Source organism: Juglans microcarpa x Juglans regia, chromosome 4D (assembly GCF_004785595.1).
Source record: "Juglans microcarpa x Juglans regia isolate MS1-56 chromosome 4D, Jm3101_v1.0, whole genome shotgun sequence".
NCBI lineage: Eukaryota > Viridiplantae > Streptophyta > Magnoliopsida > Fagales > Juglandaceae > Juglans > Juglans microcarpa x Juglans regia.
Genome location: NC_054600.1, coordinates 33,645,594 through 33,661,271, shown reverse-complemented (window position 1 = coordinate 33,661,271; position 15,678 = coordinate 33,645,594). Strand labels below are relative to the sequence as shown.

The following is a 15,678-nucleotide window of genomic DNA, read 5'->3' as shown; positions in this document are numbered from 1 at the left end:
TTATTATTTACAAACAATTAATTATTATTCACAAATTATTAATTATTTTATTATTATTTACGGATGATCTGAGATTATTTTAACATTCATTTAAAATGCTTCGTGGTTTCAGAAGTCCATTTTTTTTTTTATAAGTGATGATAAACGTAGAACTTTTTTTATTACTTTATAAGTTACTATGTAAAAATATTATTCATCTATCATTTTTCTTTTGTCATTAGTAAGATAGGGGATTAGGCTATCGAAATTTCTATTTAATATCCGGCCCAGTAGGCCCGGAACCCATCCCACTGGATATTAAGGAGAAAAAAAAAGTGCAGCGCTTTTGAGGTTTCAGTTTTTCACCTTCTTTCCCCCTTCCCGACGCCTCTCCCCTCTATCCCCTTGCCCAGCGCTCTTGTTCCATCCCTCGCGCCCTCTCTCTTCCCTCCGGCAACCCCTCTTTTTCTCTCCTCTGCGTTGCGCACCCCGCGAGTTACCGAGCGCCGCAGCCTCCCGGTAAGTACCCCGCCCATCCCCCTCTCGTTCTCTCTCTCTCTCTCTCTCTCTCTCTCTGATTCCTCGGTCTCTCCCTCTCCGTACGGTTTTCTCTCCCTAACTCCGCGTGTCCCTCATCATTTCAAACTTGGATCTAACTTTGTTTTTGATTGCTTGGACTAAGAGGGGCCGAGATGTACAACGGAATAGGGTTACAAACCCCGAGAGGGTCCGGGACCAATGGATACATACAGAGCAACAGGTTCTTAATCAAGTCAAAGACTGGGAGGATCGCCGAAACCACCAAGGGATTTGAGGAAAACCAGGGCACGGCTGGTATCACCAGGAAGCCAAACAAGGACATTCTTGAGCATGATCGCAAGCGTCAGATCGAGCTCAAGATTGTCGTACTCCAGGATACACTTGTAGATCAAGGTTACACTGACGCTGAGATTGCAGAGAAGCTTGAGGATGCCCGGAAGACTCTGGAAGGCGCCGCAGCCACCTCCCAGGATGGGTCCACCGCCATTGATGTGGCTAACAATAAGTAATTTCACTCTTTTCAGTTTTTCAAGTTCAGAAAGTTGAAGCGATTTGTTTTTTCACCTTCTTACATCCCGCAGTTGCTTGTGTACTAATAGTTTGTCTTAATTTTTAAAAAAATGCTGGTTTATGGCTGATACTGGTATGCGTTTTCATGATATATTAACAGTAAATAATGGACTAATAAGATTAGTGTGGTACGATGTAACACTCACCAAAATGTTAGTATAGCGTGCTATTGGAATAAACTGTTTGGCCCTCTTGGCTGCAAGGTGTAATGAATGAAGGCTTAATTTTTTATCCAGAGCTGGGGTTCAGTTGGGAATTTGTGTTCTGACTTCTAACTGCAAAGTTCTCTTTCGAATAACTTTCATTTATTTATCTCATTTTTATGTTTTTACGTCTGTATATCTATAATTTTTTCCTTGATGGATTTTCAAATGGAGCAGACTTGAGATCTCGCTTGTTATATTAAGCACAGGTATATTGCGATAGGCCCTTTCTTTTGTGCTTGCTATTCATCTATTTAGATCTGAAATGACAGGTATGTGTGCCAGGAGACAAGGTTTGGCGTGTGAGGCTACATGTAACTTTGTGTATAAATTAAAAAAAAAAAAAAATCTGAATAGGCTTTTTTCTTAGAAAAGGAATTTATGGTAAGTTTCAAGGAAGAATTATTCTGTCCTGTAAATAAAATCCCGCAAAATAAAAGAAGAATGCCTTAAAAAGTAGTTCTAGCTGTACTTATAGAAAAAAAAGTAGTTCTAGCTATACTTCCCACCATGATTTTTAGTAGGCTTATTTTTCTAGCTTTCAATGATGGGCATTCTTTGAGAGTTTTGTGCTTTCATTTTTACCAGGCTTTCAGAGACACAGACCCACCAAATTGCTGCTAGAAAAGAGAAGCAGCTGGAAACATTAAGAGCTGCTTTTGGGATTTCTGCACCGGAACTCGATGAACACAATATTGAAGGGAATGATGATGCAAGAGATGGCCGAAAAAATGTTCCTAGTGACAATATCAAGCGTGAACATCCTTTTCTAGATAGAGAGTTCAGGTCGAAGAAAAATATGGAGGAAGATCAGAAAGTTGAAAAAGATTATACGAAAAAGGGTGTTAAAGAATCTGGGCGCCACAAGAAGGAAGAAAGTAAAAGGAGAAGGCATGAGACTGATTCTTCTGATACAGATAGCAGTGGGAAACATGCAAAAGGTCTTAAAGCGAAGCACAGCAGAAGTAATAGGCGGAGTGATCATGAAAGTGATTCTGACATTGCTATTGATAAGAAGCACAAGCCTTCAAAGAAGCACAAGAAAAGCAGGGTGCATGACAGTGATGATTCGGATTCTGCCACGCATTCTGGTGAGAATGTCGATGTGCGCAAGACGTCAAAGAATAAAAAGAAAAGCAGGGTGCGCTACAGTGATGATTCTGATTCTGATTCTGATAGGTATGTTGGCAAGAAGCACAAGACCTCAAAGAAGCACAGGAAGAACAGAAAGCATGATAGTGATGATTCTGATTCTGATTCTGATTCTGATTCTGCTACCGATGAGGATGGCATTGGCCATGAGAGTTCCAAAAAAGGGGCCAAGTACAAGAAGTCAAGTAGGAGGCATGGTTCTGATGATGATTCTGATTTTGATGAAGGCTCACCTAAGTGGCGAGGTCAGAATGGGAATCCACAAATACGAACCAGTGGAAGACATGACTCAGAGGATGAAGCTGATGATACCAATAATGAAGTAGAAGAGATAAGAATTCAACTGGAGAAAGAGAATAATCAGCATAGTAGAGGCCGATGGAAAGAGGGAGGAGACTCTGATGTGGAAGATCTCAAAAAAAGCAGCAATGGTAGACATGGGAAAAGAAGCAGAATGAATGATGTGGTTGATGAATTTGATTCTGAAAGAGCAAGTAAACATAAAAGGGAAATAACAGATAAAAGTCTGAGAAGTCGGAGGCATGACTCTGATGATGATGATTTTGGTACTGGCACAGATGAACAAATAAAGAAGGGTAGAATTAGGAGGCACAATACTGATGAGGACTATGGTGTCAGTTATGATAGGAGAAATGTTGATATGACTGCAGGGAAACATAAAACAGTTGAAGAGGCAGCAGTTTCTCCAATTGATGACATTGATAATGGTCTGTATGGATCAAGGAGAGATACTATCGATAGATCCAGATACAGGAGTCAAGAAGTAAGGAAGGGGAAGAGGAATCTTGATGATGGAAAAGAAGATGGGCAGCCTGACTCAAAGTTATCAAGTCGCAATTATGTGAAAGAGGCAGAGCACGCTGGGGAGCAATGGAAAGACTCTAAAATCGGGTATGAATTGAATACCAGAGAACACTTGAGCAAGGATGATCATAAGAGGGACACAAGGCTTAGATCTGTGAGACAGCATGACGGCGAAACTGTTGAACAGGGTGGCAGAAGTTATAAAAAGGATGATGAACCACAACGCATCAGTAGAAAGGATGACCGGGAGCATGAGGAGCTTGGGGGAAGGGGAAGACAAAGCAGATATGAAGAGGAGCATAGAGGGAGAAAGCACAGAAGGGATGAAGATTATGAATATACAAGGCATGAGAGGGCTAATGCAGAGCAGCGAGGTGGAAGTAGAAGGCAGGCAAGGGGAGAGGAAGAAGAGCAAGAAAATAGAAGTCATGAGATGGACAGACGTATGGATTACTCCAAGAGAGCAAGATATGATGATTTGCGATCAAGCGAGAGAAAAAGGTATGATGACAGACGTGATGATGACAGAGCTAGGCGCTGAGAATAATACTGCCATTCATCTTGGAGTTGCAATGCCGATGGTGAGTTTAGTATCCTCCCTTGAAATCTATTTATATGCATTGCTTGTTAGAATGTTAGGAAATTTACCTTTAGAGGTTTTTTGAAGACCTTGTCCGAACTTTGGGTATTTTATGCACGTTTAGCTTGAAGATCATGTATGGCTGGAACAATTTTGTTATCTAAAAGCTCAAAGTTAGAGGGCTGGGCTGGGGTCTCCAACTGAATTTTGTGGTTTCCATTGGTCGTCTTTGGTGGTTCTCTGAATTTCAATGTGTTGTTACAGTGCTTTGTCACATCTAAGGTGCTTAAATAAGCTGTCGCCACAGATAATGCTGAATCCTACGTGCAGAGGGCTTACGAGGTTGAGATTCTCAACTCCAATGTAGCAGACGATGGGCTATGTAGAAGTTTGAAACGTGGTAATATATCAGAGTACCGTGGTAATATATCAAACTTGGTACTCTGATCATTTCTTACTTTTCCGGTCCCCTCTCGTACACTTTGAACAAGTTTGCAAGTAGTGTTCTTTTCATTGTAATGATGTGAAATGGGATTTTACTTTATAAACCTTACTATGTCTTGATTATTTAGCAGGATGCTGATAAGGATCTTATCCAGTGTTCTTTTGGTTTTATGATTAGAATATCATGCTTGATCCTGTTATTGAATTAGAGTCTATTTATCCCATCGGAAGGGATTTTCTGTGGAAATGGAGCCTTTTCAATTTTAAAACAAAGTAGGACCTGCTCAAAAAAATCCATACGCCACGGACTCAAATAATCTCATGTCGATTTTAATCATCTTTTTTGTGAACTCATGTCTTCGACTCTTCCGTATAATGCCACACAATAGCAGTAGATATAATGTTGTGTAATGGTATCGAATCATCGATAGGGACAACTATGGACTGTTAAAAAACCATTAAATTTTCTGTGTAATAAGAAAGTCACCTGATGTGACATTTGATCTTAGCCTTGGGATCAACAGAACCCTGCAAAACATTTTCCAAGTCGCCCATTTTAGATGAAACGGGAGAAAACGTCTTGCTTTGTAGCTTTTGATGTGACAATAAGGCATAAAATGGTACAGAACTTCGATGGAGATTGTAAGGCCAATGAGCAACTTGCCCCAAATGGGATCCTCATTTGTAACGACCACACACAAAAACAAAAACGAAAAAACGAAAAAAAGGGCAGTAAAATCAGCAGCTGTTATTGGGGGAAATATGCGCCGGTGGCCCAATTGATACAAAACACGCGTGGGGTCCTCTTTTGCTCTAACTCTGCCTAGCTTGCCAAAAAATTGCAAACACGAAGACAGTAAAAGAAAAAAGCATTTTAGCTCAGAAACAATATGTTATAATAGCACATTCAAAGCTTTCATGAGAACTTACTTTAATCGTAGAGGTCAAGGACAAAGTTCATGGATATGATCCGATTGCTGATGAACCCATCCGTCATAGTCTTGTAGTAGTTGCTGCAGAAGCACGGGTACGAGCCTATCCACCAGGGCTTGCATCATTCTGTACGTTACCAAACTTACACTCACTGAATGGGGTGGGGTGGGGTGCATGTAATAGCTCTTGCTGAAGAGAGTAATAGAGGTACTAGAGAAGCAAAAGCGCAGCTTGCAAAACAGGGCATTCGTGGAAATGCACCGTGAAAAGACTAGCCGCAAAGCCTTAGTATAAATCTAACATTACGAAAAGTTTGTGGAAGTTCCAAGGTACTTGAGACGCCTAAACTGATACCAATATTCAGAAACAAACAGAGTCTTAGGTGTCGTTTGAATTCGAAGATGAGTTGAGATGGATTGTGAATAGTAGTGAGATTTGTGAGTTAAAGTTGATGAATAGTAATGAATAATAGTGAGATGAGTTGAAATGAGTTGAAATGGGTTGCGAATACAAACCGGGCCTTAATGGTCCCCGTATATTTTTCCATGGGAGTGATATGCAAAGTTGAGTTCATCGTCATAGATTGTCAAATAAGGAACTGCATACAAAATGGTTCAAGGTACCAAAGGCCAGTTTACACCCTGGAAAACCATGGTTGTCTTCAAATTCCAACACACATTTAGCAAGAAAAGAAAATATTCCAAATACACTTCTCTTCTGAGAGGTACCTCTTTAAAGATCATGAATGCAAACATTGATTGTGGCACTTCTATTGTTTTGATTCTATAAAACATACACAGGATATTACCAAGGGTATAGCTAATGAGGTGATGAAACTGTGTCAGCCAAATCTGTATGTTATTCTATCATGCTGGTTGTCTACAATAATGGGCAACCATATATTTCATGAAAGATTGATTTAAGACTGGTAGGTTGCAATAGATGAAACTGCAATTAAAATTATTATTGAATCGCTTACAAATTTCCAGGATGCTCAACAGCTGATATAGGCATCATGGTAAATGGAAGTGTGTAAATCTGCAAGCAGTAGATAAACTTGTGATACATACCCTCAGCTCAATAACAGCCGGAGTAAGATTTAGATTCAATGAAGAAGTTATATGATTGAAGAATTGTCTGCGTGTGCCACAACCCAAGTAATGATCATAATTTTTTTTATATGTAAGTTAATCTTAAGGGGAATAATTACAACCTCAAGTATGAGATTCAACTTCACATCAATCTCCAAAAATGACTCAAAATCATCTGTCTCCCAGGTCATGTGATTCATCATAAATGCTGCAAATCCAGAGCAAAAGTTAAAGAAATTTTAAATATTGCTATTATCATGTATGTGCGTGTACATTAAATCCCAAACCAACGAGCTTCTGAGACCCTGAATAAAAACGTGCTGGAGCTTAACCAATCAAGCAAAAGGAGCTTCCTGGTATTTTCTTAAAAAATCTATCCTACATGGTGAACTTCTGGATCCTAAAAGATTACTTTGAAGCTCCTGAAGAACCAGACCATGAGAATATTTGACCAAGAACTATTTTTTCTTTGTGAAAACTATTGTGTCGTCTGCATCGTGTTAAATATATATAACACTATATATATAGTTTAAGATCTTTTGTAGTAATGATTCTTGTAGGTCTTTCAATTAAGCATCTCAATAGCCCTTGAGTATCTCATGCAAGTTGACACTTTCAACTTTAATTTGATGACGCAAAGAAACAAAAAAGGAAAAATATAAAAGGTTCATCTTGTGCAGTAAATTCTAGTTTTTTTTTTTTTTCTCATGATCAACTACTTATTCTTGTTATAGCTATCTCTACTAAAAACAAATTACCTGAAAAGTGGTTGTTTTGGCGTTCCAAGATGTCTGAGCCCTCAAACTGCACATCATATTCGGAAAAAACATCTTTTGATTGTATAAATATTTCATTGGAAAAATAGAATGAACCAAGTGCTTAGGCATGCCACCTAATGCTTGGAGATCTAGACACACTATGCCATATTATTTTGATGGGACCCTCAAAGTACTCGGTCAAAGTTGACATTTGACAGGGAAAAGAAGACTTCTTAATATTTGAGCATGCCATTTCTGCCGTTATTTTCCTTTTTCTCTTTCCTTTTTTCTTTCAATTATCTTATAAGGTTTATCTCGAAGCCCTCCGGTCTTCTTCCTGGCATGTAAGCCTCTAATGTCCTGTTTTAAATAAGCTACAAGACATTTGACATCCACCATTCCATGCCTAATATATATATATAAATTGGTCTTTATCAATTACCCATAATTATCAGCTGCCCAAAATAATACATGCGTCTTTTAAGAGTTGCATTTGGTTGTGCTGCCATTTTACCATTTTCCAAAAATAGGAAACAAGCCATTATCTTTTGTTTAGTTTCCAAGTATTTGGAAACTGAAACCATGATTGTTGATGTCGTGGTGGTGGTGATAGGATGGTGGCCAGAGAGGCAACATGCTGGCAATGGCAGCAATTGTGGTGGCATGGTTGTGGTGTTGTTGGTGGGAAGATAGCATGGATTTGGTGTTCCTAAACAGTAGTGATCCTAATGAAGTAGTTTGAAATGAATTATGTACCACATTCCTTTTATTTGAAATGAATTCTAAACCAACGTGTTTTGTTTTTTCCTTTCCTCTATCCTCATTTTTCTGACAATGACAACAGAAATAGGAAAATATGATGCCACCACAAGAGCCCTTTTCTCCACCCGCAGTAATTTTTCTTGTAATATTCTCTAGTAGATAAGAGAAACTCACCTTGCAAGAAAGCATCTCGACTGTACAGTCTTCATTTGTGGGGGTTACTCGCAAGTCCAGCACAGGGGCTGCTTCAAAATCTAAAAGTTGAACTTTTGGGAGAAAGCATCTGAACCAGTGGGGGATTAATTTTGGTCGATACTCAATTTAAACAAAGAGGTAAGCAAAATCTCCCTTAATAGATGTAAAGTCTAAAGTCACAGGGGAAGGTGTGTTTTCCATGAACACCTAGGTCCTGGGGCTTTGTATCTTATATGAGTTTTGGAACAACAAAAATAGACTGACTGTCTGGTTCATTTATATTGAATTTTAGAACTCTCATTTAGTTTGAGTAAAGAAGTGGACCTTCTTGAAATATCATTGAGGTAATCTGCTCAACTTTACACGTCATAATGACCAGGAACATTTTGTAATATAACTTGCATAGAAAGCATAGAAAATCAACTAATCACTTTCCATCCACAGCTAAAGTTACATTGGAAGTCCAATCTTCTGGAATACACCGGAAGGAAAATCTTGTAAATGGAACAACAAAAGACAAAGGGGCTCTCCGGAAGAATAGAATCGTGAGTCTTCTTTACTTTGTTCTCTACAATGCTCAAGAAATCCAAGATCTAATCGTTTTAGGTTTAATTCTGTTTACAAACAACGCAACTTTCACATACGATAAAAGGATAGTAGGGAATATCCAGCACGCAAGAAGCTAGAGATATGATTTCTAGTATACTATTAATAAAAGTGATAAGTAATAAAGATTGGATTCCTATAAAAGTTTCCCTAAAACAATGCTTGTAAGCGCCACCAAAACAAAGGAGCAGGGAGGAAAAGAAAAGGACCTGTAAATGTTCGAATCAAGAGCTTGAAAGTTTTGCAAGACTCTTGTGTTGAGCATTGCCTGAATTCCAGAAGGATGTCTTAGAAATTCGCTAATATGAAATGTCTTGCCCCCATAGCCATGATCATACTTCGGCAGCTTAATTCTCTCTTTCCTTGCAGCTGATAAATTTGCTTTCTTTGCATTCGAGTGTGATGGACTAGACTTCTGTACCTTGATTACCTCGTTTTTCTTCCTAAAAAAGCTTCCAAATAGGGAAAGTGACTTACAAATACTAATTAGCAGCAATAGCTAGTTCTCCGTTCTAATAGGATCGATTCTTGCTATTAGTAGTAACATTAGTAGTTCAAAACCTGTGGTTAGACTTTAGGAGAAACGGCGCACAGGCCTGTCCTCGTCCATGCCATTTGATAGTTAACATCATCAGTGTATTGCTGCGATCAAATAGCTACAGTTACAGAGCAAATGATGCAAAAGGAACCCCGAAAAAGTAGAGAAGAGAGAAGAAAAAAGAAACATGATTGAACTAGCGAGATTGAGAGAGACGGTAGTATTTGTTCATTTACCACAGCTTTCGTTTTTGTTTTTCTCGGAATTTGGAAGAAGAGAGAGATTGCTCCCAAGGATGATTTGATGATTGACGAAGAAGATTGAGAGAGACTGGCGCAATGCAAACCTCCTTGTGTGTGATTACGCGCAGAGCACTAAAAATACCACCACCTTTTGTGTGACTCGACGTCTTTCCTTTTTCCTCCTTTTTACCTCCAGTATCGTATCTCTGACAGCTATACAAGCTGTGAGGCCACCGATTTAACACATGTCTTCCTCCGAAATCTGTGTCCCTCACAAATTTTGTGTAACAACTAGATTTGGATGTAGGCAAAGGTAACATTCAATGCGAGGATTGGACGTGAGTGGATAATTCGATATTTCGAATAACGATTCGGAGAGTAACGTCCGTCCTATCGATTTAAAAAAAATTAAAATTTACTGTTAAAAAATTATTTTTTTATGTAAATGTTATATTTATTTATTTTTTAAATAAATATCGAATTTATTTTTTAAATAATTCGATATTTTTTTATTTTTTTATGCAAATATCATTTTTTTTAAACAATAAAAGATAGGTATTATTTGCCGAGCTTTAAATTATATCATAAAATAATTAAAAATTTATTCACAATATTAATTATTTAATATTAAAAAAATGATGGTTAAAAAGAGAAATGAATGTTTTTTTTAAATGAAGATTTGATATAAATTCGAAGATGGGTAGAACATCATGGATACAGATTTATAATGATTACAGAGACGTTTGGCTATCTTTCAAGCTTCTGAACCACCCTGAGCTTAGCACTCCTACAGCGACGGTTCAATCTCTCTTCTTCCACCGATGGCGTTATAGGTCTCTTTGTTAGGATTATTCCTCTGCAGCCCCCTATCATTTGTCTAATCCACGCTTCATTTTCATCATCCTCGTTTCTCATATTTTTCCTTTCAGTCCCACGCCTCTCTTCTTCATCTCCATCACCCTCATTGCTGTTGATGATTCCAAGAAATGTCTGTTTTACAATTCTGTCCTCCAAACTGTGGAAAGAGATGACGGCAAGCCTACCCCCGGGCGCAAGGCAGTCAAAACAAGAGTAGAGGGAATCCTCCAGTGTCTTAAGTTCGTCATTAACGGCTATCCTCAGAGCTTGAAAAACCCTGGTTGCTGTCTTTATCCAACCTTGTCTACCTCCTGTTGCAATTGAATCCAATACAAACTTAAACGCTCTTCCTAGTGTTAATGGGATCAGTTTCTGCATCCCCTTGTTATGAATAGAGAGATATATAGGAACGATATACAATAGGCATATAACTAGCTCTGGGCGTGTCAGGTAAAGGTACTATAAATTTACAAGGGTTCTGGAAGGAAAAGCTGAAAGAAAACTGCAATGGAAGAATGGTATACCTCTTCTCCAAGGAGTCGCATTCTGAATAAGGTCTACCAGTTCGCCAGTGGTATGCAACCCATCATGTAACCTGGCTTTGGCAATTTTATTCTGAAGAGCACGCCAATTGCTTTCTTCTCCATATTCCCGAAGGACTCGCCCCAGTTCAGTATCTGGCCAAGAGTTTAAAATATCTTCTGCTTTCAGACTTGCCTGTCATAGGCCTGTTCCAATCAGTTATATCAAACACAAATTTAAAACGACAGTTTAGCAAGCAAATATAGGAAACACTAAGGCCAATTCATTCATTCCCACCATAAACAGTTATATCGAATACATAAGAGACAATATATTGGAAGGAAAAGACATCTCTATCGAGAAGGAAAGCAGAGAACCATCAATCACTACAGGCTAGTCCTGGGATCCACATACAGCATTTCCTTCTCCTTCTTATACTACTGTTATTCCAGAGACTCTTTTCATCTCCCTAAGTAGATATTCTGCCAGATTTAATTCCCATTACTAGATCTCCGCCAGAAAGTTATATACTCTTTCACCATATTTCTCATAATTCTATCCCCACTCTTGCAAATCAGACGAGGTATTTCTATTCGCTTTGTTATCTTCATCTCCCTAAGTAGATATTCTGCCAGATTTAATTCCCATTACTAGATCTCCGCCAGAAAGTTATATACTCTTTCACCATATTTCTCATAATTCTATCCCCACTCTTGCAAATCAGACGAGGTATTTCTATTCGCTTTGTTATCTTACCTGGAACACTACTTAATCTTGGCACATTTCCCTTTTTCTTTTAACAAAGTGCTGTAGAAATTGCAACTAATGTCAAATAAAGAAAAGCCATCTGTGGTTAATTGCGTGATACAAGTCAAAATATTTCTAACAGGAAAATATTTAGGGAGGGGGGGAGTAAATTCAGAAATTGGACCCTAATTTTTAGCATCACTGCATTTAAGTTTTTTACACTCTACATCAGTTACTTCTTTAGTGGCATATTAGCATAAAACAGAAGGCAAAAGTGTCTGGACCTGAGGATCCATTCGCATATCGAGAGGACCATCGCCAAGCACACTAAACCCTCTTTCCGGATCATTCACCTGTCCAAAAGATAAGGCACTTTATTTAAAATGGGGTAACATTGTGCAATTCGTAGGAAACTGGTTTTCCAAAAAAGGTTAAAAAAAAAAAAGGCAAAGCATGCCCCTCACCCCCCTTAAAAAAAAAAAAAGAAAGAAACAAAACTCCTCCCTCACAAGATATATGATAATTTTCTACGAGATAAAGGACTAGGGGGAAAATAAAATTCAAAATGATACGTGTAATGAAGATTGACGCAAGCAGACACACACTAGATAGTCCACGATAGCCGAGAACCAACAAAGTGCAAATAAAAACAAACCTGCATGGATGACATTCCCAAGTCCATTAAGATGCCATCAACTCCCGTATCTAAGAGTTTCTCATCAACCTCGCTAAGCACAGATTTGATATGCCTAAAATTCTTCAAAATGGTATGTGTTTTCACGTCTGAAATTGGGTTGCAAGAATCACCATGCAAGATGTCATCAATTCGAGCTCTAGCTTTCTCATGTGCCACAGGATCAACATCCATGCCAACATAAAGTTTCAATTCGGGATGGGCTTCAATTATCTGTGGTTTTCAATATGCAATAGAGGATCAAAACCAGAACCACTTAGCAGGAGAAACTCAAAGTCAAAGATGGAAGAAACAATGTGAGATCAGAAAAAACTGACAACAAAGCTTCAGTGGAAAGACGAAGCACCAAAATTAACTACAACAGGCATATTCCAGTTAATATGAAACATATATTTTCTGTTTCCTGGGTGAGTAGCTAATCTTTGCATGGCAGAACATTTTAAATTGGATTAGACGATGCCAAAGCAGTATAACTTAAGGACCTCAGCGAACCTACGCCTGACTGGCAAAAGCAATAAATGGAGCGCCACAACGTGTACAAATTCTCAATTCGGGCGTATTTTCTTTCTCCAGTATGCTACCAATAAGAAAATCTATTCACAAGGATGACAGAGAAACAATGTATGAGGGAAGTAGAGGGCAAGAAGAAATATTTTCTCATTAGGATTATATAAAAGATAGAATCTATTCTTTCTTACTAATCAAAATAAAAAATAAAAGATAGAATCTATATGTCCTGGCAATGGTGGGCACGGATTTGATCAATTTAAAAGAGTCGCAAAAGGTAGAAAATTTGCTGCTTTTCCAAAGTTTCAAAATGAACAAAGAGGCAATCATATAGTAAAGAACAAATGGTAAGGAGGGAGCGACTGACAGCGGCGGAGTGTCCGGCAGCTCCGACGGTACAATCGACGAAAGAGCGGAGGGGTTTCGAAGATGAAGAAAACGAAGAGAAGACGTCGAGCACTTCACCAAGCATGACAGGGATGTGAGCGGCGGTGCCGTCAGCGTAAAGCTGGGCAGCGTCCTCGTGCAGCTCTTTGGGGGAGCGAGTCCTCTTCTTCTCACTCACCACAACCAATTTGGCATCCTTATGCTTCCTGTCGTTATCATATCTCTTAGAAGCACTAGTGGTGAAACTACAAGAGCAAGCGAGAGTTCTGGCGACGGCGGTGGTGTTGAGATTTCGAAGACGGAACGAAGAGGGAAATGGGGCTATGAAGAAGAAGAGTTTTGCGGTCGATTTTGCCATTTCTCTCGACAACTCCCTCTAGCCTCTTAACTCTAACGAACAACAGCATCATCCATTCAAGCCACCGTCTCCATCGTTCAATCTTTGGGCAGCTCTGTCTCCGAACAACATTGATTTTAATTTTTATGGGACTTCAATTTTTGTTGTCCTTTTTTTAAGCAGGTAAACCCTAGTACTACTACTTGGTACAATAAGTAATAGTAGGCTAACATTTGGGCTTTACTTTGGCCCAATTGGCTTTTCTTGGTTGGGCCTAAATTCAGTATCCCGTTGTAATTACCAATTTGCGACTTCAACATCAGAATCAAATCCTCTTTTAAGGTCCATTTAACATAGAAATCGTGCTTCCAAGTTCTAATCCATCAAGTTGTAAGGATGGGATAAAATGAAATAGATTAAGATTAAAATAAAAAATAGCATGCATTTTGTTCAAAATTTATGTATCATTTATTTTAATAATATTTTTGACAATAATTGAAATTCCAAGAAGTCGAATTAGAAAAAATTTATTTATTATTTATTTTCTCATCATCCTCTCATCATTATATGATGTGGTATTAAATGATAGATTTATAAGTGAAATATAATAAATAGTTTTCAATTATTGAATGTCGCATTATGGGATGATTAGAAGATAATAAGAATTAAGATGATGGATAGAATTACTAGTTGAATTATGAGTAACGCCTTCGAAAATTCAGACCTTTGAATATGATGTCATTCTAGTCTTGCTGAGTTGCTGTGGTGGGTGGCTTACAGTCTGCGGTTCATAATATTCTATATTTATTTCGTATTGACCGACTGCTTCATTTCATTATAATATATTAACATGTATCTTGGATAAGCATTTTTCATCAGATGACTTTCCATTTGTTAATATGATGACTTTCATTGCTTCCATCTCCCATCTTTCAACGTTTTATAATTGGTCCACTTTAGCCTTTAATCATGTGTACAAACTGGGTTCCTCTCTCTCTCTCTCTCTCTCTCTCATTGCCATGGACGAGCCAGTAGTTCCAGTGGTGAAAGCGATAAATAATGCAGAACAACAGTCACAGGCGCCATCATCATCTCCAGGACTTGGAGTGCCTCTTCATGATGCTGAAGGTAACGCAAAAGCAGGGCCTTATTCGACTTTCCTTGGGAAGCATAGAATGGCAGCTGCCATATCCAATCTAGATAACCAAATCAACATGATCCAGGTCATCCCTTCCTCACCTTCTTTCAAAATCATCCATTTATATCTTGTTATTCCTGTAGACTTGTCCATATCGGGTATGCATTTTTTTTTTCCGGTTTATTGTGGGAAAACGAAATATAAATCAAGCTAATTAAACAAGTTGTGATGCAGAACGAGCTGGAGGAACTTGAAACATTAGGTAAATCCTCCATTGTATGCAAAGAGTAAGTGATTAGCTTTTACATCACTCATGCTCACCATTTGATTTAATTTCATCACACGGTACTCAGAATTCATGTAATGATCAACATCATCAATTGTAATCTTCCGCAGACTCATTTCAAGCCTCGTCACTGTCCGCGATCCGCTGCTTCCATCGTAAGAAATTGCTGTTGTTGTTACGGTTTTACTAGAGTTGTTAGCGTTGTGTTGCTTGTTGCGATAAAGGGATGTATGGTTGATGTAGGAGCATGGGTCCGACAGATGTCAGCTGGGATCGTTGGTTCCGAGGAGCCCACAACTCCCAGAATCACAAACTCTGGATCTAACGTTATATTTCCCTCCATATAAGAATAAGCCTAATACCAACCAAATGCATTGAAGAAAAGCAGTAAGGCAGGCTGGCAGGCAGAGAGAGAGAGAGAGAGAGAGAGGGCTAAAATGTAATTTTATCGGTTGCTTTTCGTTTTTGGGGTGGGGTCTGTTAAGATGTTAGATGCGTTTTCTATAGCCATGTTTCTGATTGTTGAGTACGCGCTAGGACAAGCTTTGTCAAAATGCTACGCATCTGTAAAGCTTTCAGTCGTATACGGACCATTGTCCTCTAATGCAATTTCAATCAAAGCTATCATGCCTTTGAGAAAAGAGTCCGTGAATCTGGTATTTACATTTCGAGGGACAAGGATTTAAATTTTAAACAATAGTGCGAGAGCTCACATGGGAAATGAAAATAAACACACGATTGAATGCACTCTGATCTGCCCCAATCATCAAGTGATACAATATTC

The 15,678-nt window shown here is 38.6% G+C and overlaps 4 protein-coding genes across 6 annotated transcripts; 2 read left to right on the top strand and 2 right to left on the bottom strand.

Moving 5' to 3' along the window:
• The first annotated feature begins 332 nt into the window (after nt 1-332).
• LOC121261266 (serine/arginine repetitive matrix protein 2) lies at nt 333-4,494 on the top strand. 2 transcript variants are annotated; one of them, XM_041163547.1, is made up of 4 exons: nt 333-512; nt 661-1,024; nt 1,881-3,850; nt 4,114-4,494. In XM_041163547.1, the coding sequence occupies exons 2-3, from the start codon at nt 672-674 to the stop codon at nt 3,808-3,810; spliced, it is 2,283 nt and encodes a 760-aa protein (XP_041019481.1). In that variant the 5' UTR covers nt 333-512; nt 661-671; the 3' UTR covers nt 3,811-3,850; nt 4,114-4,494. The 2 variants fall into 2 exon arrangements, with proteins under 2 accessions (XP_041019481.1, XP_041019482.1); XM_041163548.1 differs by lacking the exon at nt 333-512 and having other exon boundaries at nt 642-1,024.
• Nucleotides 4,495-4,862: 368 nt separating this feature from the next.
• Nucleotides 4,863-9,755, bottom strand: LOC121261269. 2 transcript variants are annotated; one of them, XM_041163550.1, is made up of 9 exons: nt 9,413-9,755; nt 9,200-9,280; nt 8,848-9,090; nt 8,012-8,120; nt 7,076-7,121; nt 6,440-6,525; nt 6,206-6,264; nt 5,223-5,352; nt 4,863-5,117 (listed from the first exon to the last, which is right to left on the bottom strand). In XM_041163550.1, the coding sequence occupies exons 1-8, from the start codon at nt 9,736-9,738 to the stop codon at nt 5,238-5,240; spliced, it is 1,065 nt and encodes a 354-aa protein (XP_041019484.1). In that variant the 5' UTR covers nt 9,739-9,755; the 3' UTR covers nt 4,863-5,117; nt 5,223-5,237. The 2 variants fall into 2 exon arrangements, with proteins under 2 accessions (XP_041019484.1, XP_041019486.1); XM_041163552.1 differs by having other exon boundaries at nt 8,848-9,081.
• A 305-nt stretch (nt 9,756-10,060) lies between these two features.
• On the bottom strand, nt 10,061-13,635 carry LOC121261265 (ribosomal RNA small subunit methyltransferase H). Its single transcript, XM_041163546.1, has 5 exons — nt 13,114-13,635; nt 12,201-12,452; nt 11,830-11,898; nt 10,801-10,993; nt 10,061-10,587 (listed from the first exon to the last, which is right to left on the bottom strand). Exons 1-5 carry the CDS (start codon nt 13,489-13,491, stop codon nt 10,166-10,168), a joined length of 1,314 nt encoding a protein of 437 aa, XP_041019480.1. The 5' UTR covers nt 13,492-13,635; the 3' UTR covers nt 10,061-10,165.
• A 703-nt stretch (nt 13,636-14,338) lies between these two features.
• On the top strand, nt 14,339-15,535 carry LOC121261264. Its single transcript, XM_041163545.1, has 4 exons — nt 14,339-14,693; nt 14,843-14,895; nt 15,005-15,049; nt 15,138-15,535. Exons 1-4 carry the CDS (start codon nt 14,370-14,372, stop codon nt 15,217-15,219), a joined length of 504 nt encoding a protein of 167 aa, XP_041019479.1. The 5' UTR covers nt 14,339-14,369; the 3' UTR covers nt 15,220-15,535.
• Nucleotides 15,536-15,678: the final 143 nt, after the last annotated feature.

Coding starts and splice junctions, on each gene's coding strand:
- LOC121261266 (XM_041163547.1), top strand. CDS start 672: ATGTACAACGGAATAGGGTTACAAACCCCGAGAGGGTCCGGGACCAAT. Junction 1,025..1,880: donor ATTGATGTGGCTAACAATAA/GTAATTTCACTC, acceptor CATTTTTACCAG/GCTTTCAGAGACACAGACCC.
- LOC121261269 (XM_041163550.1), bottom strand. CDS start 9,738: ATGTTACCTTTGCCTACATCCAAATCTAGTTGTTACACAAAATTTGTG. Junction 8,121..8,847: donor CTTGATTCGAACATTTACAG/GTCCTTTTCTTT, acceptor CCACTGGTTCAG/ATGCTTTCTCCCAAAAGTTC. Junction 6,265..6,439: donor AGTTGAATCTCATACTTGAG/GTTGTAATTATT, acceptor TACTGCTTGCAG/ATTTACACACTTCCATTTAC.
- LOC121261265 (XM_041163546.1), bottom strand. CDS start 13,491: ATGGCAAAATCGACCGCAAAACTCTTCTTCTTCATAGCCCCATTTCCC. Junction 11,899..12,200: donor TGGGAATGTCATCCATGCAG/GTTTGTTTTTAT, acceptor TCTTTTGGACAG/GTGAATGATCCGGAAAGAGG. Junction 10,994..11,829: donor ATATGCGAATGGATCCTCAG/GTCCAGACACTT, acceptor GGCCTATGACAG/GCAAGTCTGAAAGCAGAAGA.
- LOC121261264 (XM_041163545.1), top strand. CDS start 14,370: ATGATGACTTTCATTGCTTCCATCTCCCATCTTTCAACGTTTTATAAT. Junction 14,694..14,842: donor ACCAAATCAACATGATCCAG/GTCATCCCTTCC, acceptor GTTGTGATGCAG/AACGAGCTGGAGGAACTTGA. Junction 15,050..15,137: donor CGCGATCCGCTGCTTCCATC/GTAAGAAATTGC, acceptor TGGTTGATGTAG/GAGCATGGGTCCGACAGATG.